This window comes from Athene cunicularia (genome assembly GCF_003259725.1).
Source record: "Athene cunicularia isolate RWA chromosome 2 unlocalized genomic scaffold, athCun1 chr2_part1, whole genome shotgun sequence".
Classification (NCBI taxonomy): Eukaryota; Metazoa; Chordata; class Aves; order Strigiformes; family Strigidae; genus Athene; species Athene cunicularia.
Window position 1 is genome coordinate 95,240,746 of NW_020799095.1, and position 8,312 is coordinate 95,249,057.

Below are 8,312 nucleotides of genomic sequence, written 5' to 3' on the forward strand. Positions count from 1 at the left end.
ATTTGATTCTTTTTTTTTTTTTTTTTTCATTTATGGAAACTTCATTTACTCCTGGTCTTTTGAATCAGAAAATATTCTACATTTTTTCAAGATTTTAATGCCTGCCTCTCTCAAATAGATGAAAAATCAAAGCAGCATATTTACAGAAAGTGAGCCTCAATAAGCCTGTTTGGGTATTAAAGGTGTGTATTTGTGTGTGCGTAACATACACTCAGATCACATCTCTAACATTAACAGTTTAACACACCTGATATGTCCTTTTATTGTTTTAAAGGACAAGTAAATGCTTCTATTCTTAAACAATTATGTTTATCTGTGTTTACAGCTAATTCAAAGTATCAGTGCAGTGGATCAAGATGACTCAGCAGAAGGTCACCGGTTTTACTTCTCATTGGCCCAGGAGGGCACAAACAACTCGCATTTTATTGTCAAAGATAATAAAGGTAGTGTCATTCATGTACCTCTTTAGAACCTTCCTAATGAAAAATGCATGCTTCTAGTGTTCATTACACCACTAACTTTATAGAAATTTCCACTTAAATAGGAATAGTCAGTATAAGATATGTGAGTGGTCCTCACATCACCAATTTTATAGAGATTTCCACTTAAATAGAAATTGTCATTATAAGATATGAGGTGCACTTCAAAACAATAATTTAGTAATACCAAACAGTTTAAGTTCCTTTTTCAGAAGGGTAACAAACAGAAAAAGACAGATTTATTTCAAGGAAATAAATTTATTTTCTTAATGTAAGATATAGTGGGAAACTTCCTTGTTAAAATTATCTATTTTTTTATGACAAAAGACCACCAGAAAGAGAAGTTTACTCTTAATATGTTACTTCATCACTTTAGCAAAATCAAAATTTTAAACACAGATAAATACGAATGTAATCTTATTTCCTAATACATTTTAAACTGCGTACGCTGATTACTGATGACATCATACAAATGTCTTCTATATGTACTTTAATATTATTCAGAAATGATATTGATTGAGACTCTTATTAATAGAGTGATATAGAGAGATATCAAGCAAAATCACCCCATGGTGAAAACATTGAGTGCAATATCTGATGGAATTTCAGGGATGATGACCACTTAGAGTCGGTCTGCTGAGACTACAAAGAAGAGCTTCTTCAGACTCAGCTAAAGTACACATTGTTCTTACTGACTTTGGAAATTATTTGAATGTTCTGGCTAGGTGAATAAATCAATGCAAATAAGTTTTGAAAAGTTCAGACTATGTTGAACAGCAAACAACTACTCAGTATCTCCAAAGTTAGTCAATGTATTAATATGTATTTCAGTTCCCAGCTTCATTAACCTCTCACTCAATGCCAGGATAAGATAAGTTGTATTAAGGTCAAACTGCATATAAGCGGTGAGCCTTTCCCACATTTGTTCATTCTGCACAAGGCCCAAGTAGAGCCACACACAAGGCAATTATGTCCAGTTCCTTTTGGTGGCTATTGATGTGGAAAAAAAATTCTTTTAAAGTATGGTACAATCAGCTCTCAATCTCTTCCTCTCTTCCTTTCTGCTGCATTTCATAGAAATGTCTGGGTGAATTGGGACATTCCGAGGCAAAAGCAACTCTATACATCTGGAGCATCTTATCTCAGAGTTGCTGAACTATGACAGAAACCTAGAACTTAAATGTGAGGGAGTTAACTTCAATAGACTGTTTGGATAGATAGATGTATTATACAGATAATGGTAGAAGCATTTTTTTTTCTATGTACATTTATGCATGCATGCAATATTTCACACTGACATGAGAAAAAAATCTGACATGTAAATATTTATAGATTTTTCTTCTTTCCATTATACACAGATTTAGACAGGGCTAATTTGTTTTGCAACAAACAAATTAAAAGTTTCAGATTTGAATTAGTTGATATGCAGCAGGAGCTGAATTTAAGATGCTAACTGAGTTTTCTACAGAACTGATTTCTAAACACTAATAGTTAAATACAAAGCAAGGTGAGAGCCTCTAGCAATTTTTTATTAATTTAGATAGCAGGAGCTCAGCCAGATCCAGATTTTGAGTCAGGGAAATAAATAAGAGACTATTTTAGTGGACTTTTTTCTTGCTCTCTCTTCTTTGCCACCTGCTTCCTCTGTGTGCTGCCAGACACACTTTTGAAGCCTTTTGATTGGTAAACTGTCTATATTTCATCTGTGAACTGCTGGATTGGTAGCAGATGGTTACATGGAACCATTTTAAGAACCAATTAATTAGTCTGGGCAGGTGTCAGGTACTGAACACGGTGGGAATTTTTTTAGCTCTGAACATTAAAAACAGAGCTCCTAGGTCGAATTTTATTATTGCCCCTGGAATACATATGTCAAAAATAAATGCAATTTATTCATGATGGACAGGGAAAAAAAAAAAAAAAATAAAAAAAAATAAAAAAAAAAAAACCAAAAAAACACCACATGTCAGTGCCTGATTTTACTTTTTTAACTTTCTTAATATGTAGCTTTGCTCAGCACTATTGCTTTCAAATATGTCAGATTCCACTGGAGTTTTATTGTTATTAAAAGTAATAAATGCATATAATGCATAATAATTTATCTTCTAGATAATACAGCTGGAATTTTCACAGCAAAAAGTGGTTTCAGGAGGCAAGAGCAGTTTTCTTTCTACTTGCCAATATTAATTCTGGACAATGGAATCCCACCGCTGACGAGCACAAATACTCTCACCATCACTGTCTGCGACTGTGACACCAAAGTTAACACCTTCTACTGTCGATACGGAGCTTTCATGTACTCCATGGGTCTCAGCACAGAAGCTTTAGTTGCCATTTTGGCTTGCATACTAATACTCCTAGGTAAGTATAAGTATGAGAAATTACTTTGTTTCCTTTTACAGAGTCTTGGTTAAATGACAAAGACGTTCCCTTGACTGGAAGTAGTCTGCTATTGAGAAAAATTGCAATAAGGCAAACATTTAATTTCTTTTCTGTTTCCTTAACTATAATTTCCCCCTCCCTCCTGGTTTTCAGTAAAATATGAATTCTAACACAATGTCCTAAAAGATGAGTCATGGTCCTGCTTACTCCTCCAGCATTGCCAAAAATAAAAGTTTGGGACTCAAAAGTCTGTATTGAGCCCAGGTAAAGCTAAAATCAACAGTACACAAGAAAATTGGCTAGTATAAGAATATATTAAAAGGAGCAGCACCCTACTCATTCTGCCTTAGGTATGCCAAATTTAGAGCTAGAGATCAATAAAAATAATAAAAGAAAAAGATACTTTCAGAAAGCAACTCCAGGAAAAAACAGGGAGTTTCTCTGTCAAATAAAAAAAGTTGCATCTCCAGACAGCCTTTTCTCCAAAGGGTGGACATCTCCTTTTTCATCTCAGGAGATACCAAATTAACCTCCATTTCATTTAAGAGCTTGTGGATGTGAAAAGTGGGTTTGAGATCATTTTGAATGCACAGGAGTTGTGCTTGTACCTCTGCAAAGGGTCATGCACAGCTGGCAAATGGCACTCAGAACCAGACCAACTGCTCAAGGCGGGCTGCTCCTGCACTCCATGGGGTTGTGACTGCTGCAAGATAAGTTGGAGTGACAACAGTCAGGAAAACAGCTCCTTTATTTGGTGAAGCATGCAGTTATCGCTGCTACAGTGCATTTGCCTTTTTTCAGCAAAAGAATATTCCTGCAGGGTTCGATGCATGATTTGGTGACACTGACACGTTATAACAGCAGGCACACTGAACTAAGCCTTAAATATCCATCCTGAAACTTTGTACCTGTCTGAGTTAGTGAGGCTAAGGTATGGTAGCTTCTGAGGCCAGGAAAGAAAGACAAGTGGTAGAGACAGGTAAGTTTGTTTTCCAAGGAAAAATAACTGATCTTAGAGCTTGATGTTCATGGGCCTCAAGGCCAAATTCAAGCTGATGTCAATAAAGCAACAATAAAGAATTCTAAATTCCTGTTGCCTATGTAATACAATAGCATATCCATATTATGCCATATAGCAATGTTTCAAAAAATGCCATATTCAAAAATACCATTAAAAAAGTGATGGATTATGTTAGTAAAACCATTTTTCCACTAATGAAACTACAAACAACTCCAAAGTAAGAAAACGAAGATAGAATCAGTATTTTACCAGGCACTGTGGTATCAAATCATCATTATAAATTGTGTGAACCTAGAATAAATTGTTTTTCAATAAAATTCTAAAACATAAAAGGAAAAAATCAAAACAGGAAAACTACAGCATAATATCCAGCTACACAAGTATAATGTCCAGAAAGAAAGAAGCAATAACAAAAATTACATTGCCTTAAGAAAAAAAAAAATCAGTGAAAATTATTCTCTCAGTCTATTTGTTAATGAGAGCAAATACAATAGTAATATTTTAAAATCCTCTATTATTAAAAGAAACATACACAATTTTAAGTAAAACCATTACTTTTTTTTTTTTTTTTTTTTTTTTTTTTTTTTTTTTTTTTTTTTTTTTTCATATGAAGGCTATCTAGCTAAAGGTAAACATACTTTCTTCTACCCTCATTATACAATATGAACCCTACTAGTGTATAAATAACAGTGTATAACACTAAGCATATATCATCATTATCTACAAGAAAGCTGAGTCTTGAAGATGAAGGCTTGCAGCTCTATCCTGATGCTGTATTTTGATCTGCCATAGTATCAACAGAAAATAAGAAAGACAAGTCCAATAAAACTAATGAATTTTTTTTGAGTTCACACCAGTGAAAAAAGAAATTTAATAAGTTAAAAATCACCCCATATTCTGCATTCTGTCCACAAGGTTATGGCTTATTTTCCTTAGCATAAGGAATAGAAACTGGCTTTAATTATTTCCTGTTGTACCTTTATCGTCCTCACAGAATCTCTTGGTGAGAACTCATTGAAATTTCTCCTAAAATGGAACCCCATAATTTAGTCCCACAGGTAAATGAGTTGCCCAGAAGCAGCACCCATACCTGTTAATCATGAGTCAGCACCTTCATATGACTAAACTCTCAAGATTAGGTGACATGTAGAAAACTACAGAAACAGAATGGCCTACAAAAAAAACACATATGGTTTTATTTATCCCTACAAACACATTGAATAGATAAGGATGAAGACAATGGAAGTGTACCTCATAAATATTTATAAATGTATAAAAATACATAAATTCATAAATATATATAAATACTTTTGGCCAGACACTAGCTATTGACTCCATAGCAAAGTCCAGGAATGCACTAGTTCCCCTACTTGCATATACTGATTTCCAACAGAGGAAACAGGAACATATGAATGAATTTGTGGTTTCTAAACTTGCTGCACTTCCAGAGTCATCTTACTTAAATCTGAGCTTTCCTTCAGTATGTGGCACTGGAAAGCAGTCCCCACGACTGAAGTCCCTCCCTGCCTTAGACCTTGCAGTCAGTGTGAGCTTACAGGCAGGCCAGTGTGCATTTCAAGTTTCTTTGATTACTGCAGGATATCTGAACCTGGTCACTTTGTGTTAGGCACTTAAGGGACTGAGGATAAGACAAACTGCATCACTGTGGTATCTAGGTCATCAGTGGAATTTTTCTCCAAAGGCTTCTTTGTTGCTGGCAGAGAGGTTCTCTCTCCAGAAGGAATTAAACCCTTGGTGTCTACTGGGCCTATGCACATCACAAAAGACAAAGCAGGGATATAGAGAAATATATTAATCAGAAAGAACAAGAAACTAGTCTATTACAGTCTTTACAGACTTTTGTGATTATTTAAAATTAAATAATAGGAGGTTCTATACATTATATGTTTGCTACTTACATCTGAAACCTGGTTTCATTTTTTTACATTTTCCTGTATCATCATGTGCACCATTAAAAGAATTCACCGTGCAAAGGGTTTGGAGAATTGAAACTATCTGGGTTCTGTAAATATATAACATTTTTGAAATGTTATCTCACAGTCAAATGAAATAGAATACAGTAAATAAGTAGAAATAAAGAGCTACTTCAGGACCCTCATATCCCTAAGTGAGGTAAAATCCTGTCATTGTTGATAATTGTATCATGTTATATCCTGAGTAAAAAATTACAGTCTACAAATTAATTACTTATTAAATAGAACTGCAGTAAGATTTAGTTAAAAACTGAAATCATTCATCTCTGTGAAAGTCATAGACTATTTCAAAGGGATCATTCATCTAAAAATGAGATGAGGTAGGATTAAAAAATAATGCTTTAAAATAAAATTTAAAAAAAGCTTTCATATATGAAAGAAACAAGGTATTTTGGTTCATGGGTCTTCGCACTAAGTACTGCTACAACATCACACAAAATTTAGTGATAGTCTTCAAATTTCCAAACCAGAATAACAGAAATAATTGAACCACACCCTGCATAGTCTATGGAACTGAAAGATTCAACCAGCTGAGGGGGATATCTTGCTCATTGCCTCATTTTTCATTTGATCTTCCTGGGGCTTTGATCCAAGAGAGAGAGAGATTAAGTATTTAAATTCTGAATGTGAAATTGATATATTATGTGATAAACCAAAGCAGTTTCAAAAAGCATAACCTGTGCTTCCATCAGTTTCAAACTCTCATCTACCAAAAGAACTGCTTCATTTCATTCACCTATTTTATAAGTCCCTTTGTAACCATTTTCCCACCACATACTATGCTCATCTCAAAACCATAAAATCCATTAAAATTACAGCTCTATAAATTTGTTAAGATTGCTTCACTTTGCAATAGCATTGATATTAAGAAATGTTACCATTTTTTTAAGTCTTTCCAATCACAATGTCTCTGGTTTTCCTTTTTCTCTCTTCTCTTCTCTTCTCTTCTCTTCTCTTCTCTTCTCTTCTCTTCTCTTCTCTCCTCTCCTCTCCTCTCCTCTCCTCTCCTCGTTTCAGTGTTCTTTTTGGCAATTGTAGCCATAAGGCAGCAGAGAAAAAAGTCTTCCTTCTCAGACAAAATGGAAGAATTCAGAGAGAACATTGTCAGGTATGATGATGAAGGAGGTGGTGAGGAGGACACAGAAGCCTTCGATATTTCAGCTCTGAGGACCCACACTGTCATGAGAACGCACAAACCTCGGAAGAAAGTCACCACAGAAATCCACAGTCTCTACAGACAGTCTCTGCAGGTTGGCCCTGACAGCGCAATCTTCAGGCAATTCATTTCGGAAAAGCTTGAAGAAGCAAATACAGATCCTAGTGCTCCTCCATATGACTCACTTCAGACCTATGCATTTGAGGGGACTGGCTCTTTGGCAGGATCCCTCAGCTCTTTAGGTTCAAACATGTCAGACGCTGATCAGAGTTATGACTACCTTACAGACTGGGGACCTCAATTTAAACAGCTTGCAGGCATGTACACTTCCCATAGAAGTGTGGGAGATTAGTTACTTTCTGGTATGTTTTACTTTCCTAAATCTCAGCAGCCCAAAACAACTGTGAATTTTTAAAAGATCATCCCACATTTAAGCATGAAAAATAAAAGCTTTTTTTTTTTTTCTTTTTTCCCCTGGAAAGTCTTGGAAGTAGAGAACTTTTGAAAAACACACCAGGTGTGTCATGGAGTGAGGGGATAGAGACTCCCGTTTGAAAATCTCATGGCTATTTAGGTGTCTGGATGCAAACTGTGTTGCTTTGGATATCTAGGCCCCCTTCTGGATACTGAAAACCTGTGTTCTGCAAGTACAAAAGGAGGAGTAGAAGCCATAAATAGATATTGTAAATATGCTGTCATCCATAAGCTTTAAACTGTTTTCAAAGTTAAGACAGACTTTTGCTGCTGCAGTTGAATATATTCATTAACCAAAGTTAAACATATTTGTATAATGCTTCATTATATAAATATACTTGTGTGAAAAAGTAGACCCTAGATATTCTAATTCAATTGTCAGAAGCACTCACAGAATCATCTATTTATTGTTCCTGGGATGATAAATCTAAAACAAATGTCTTTTCCTATCAGTGTAAAAATAAAGACCTATTACAGTATCAGCAAGTATTTGCTGCCATTTTACTTTTTAATGGAACTATTGGAAAATGTATAAACCAATACTTAATTTAGCAAATAAGATAGAAAAAAAAAAAAATCAGTTCAAGTTAGAATCAATATTAAACGTAAATACTGCAATCGACCACAGTATATATTACTGTACTTAGAACAAAATACTATCTAAATACAGACATTTTTCCTTTTATTAAGAGCTTAAAGGATGACTGATTTACCAGCACAGATTTATTTTTTTATTATGGAATATAAAATTATCTGCAGTAGTCAGTTTTATTATAACAATATTAAGAATCTTTAAAATTCTAAGC

General features: G+C 34.6%; 1 protein-coding gene across 6 annotated transcripts in view; it reads left to right on the forward strand.

Annotated features, from left to right (window-relative positions):
• CDH19 (cadherin 19) overlaps positions 1–7,477 on the forward strand; it is a 91,932-nt gene extending 84,455 nt beyond the window's left edge. For 5 of the 6 annotated variants that reach the window (XM_026842954.1, XM_026842953.1, XM_026842958.1 and 2 more), the window contains 3 exons: positions 326–443; positions 2,589–2,840; positions 6,894–7,477. In XM_026842954.1, coding sequence (XP_026698755.1) covers positions 326–443; positions 2,589–2,840; positions 6,894–7,384 — 861 coding nt within the window. In that variant the 3' untranslated portion in view covers positions 7,385–7,477. The remainder of the gene's footprint in view (positions 1–325; positions 444–2,588; positions 2,841–6,893) is intronic. The other variant, XM_026842959.1, reaches the window with a different exon arrangement.
• Positions 7,478–8,312: the final 835 nt, after the last annotated feature.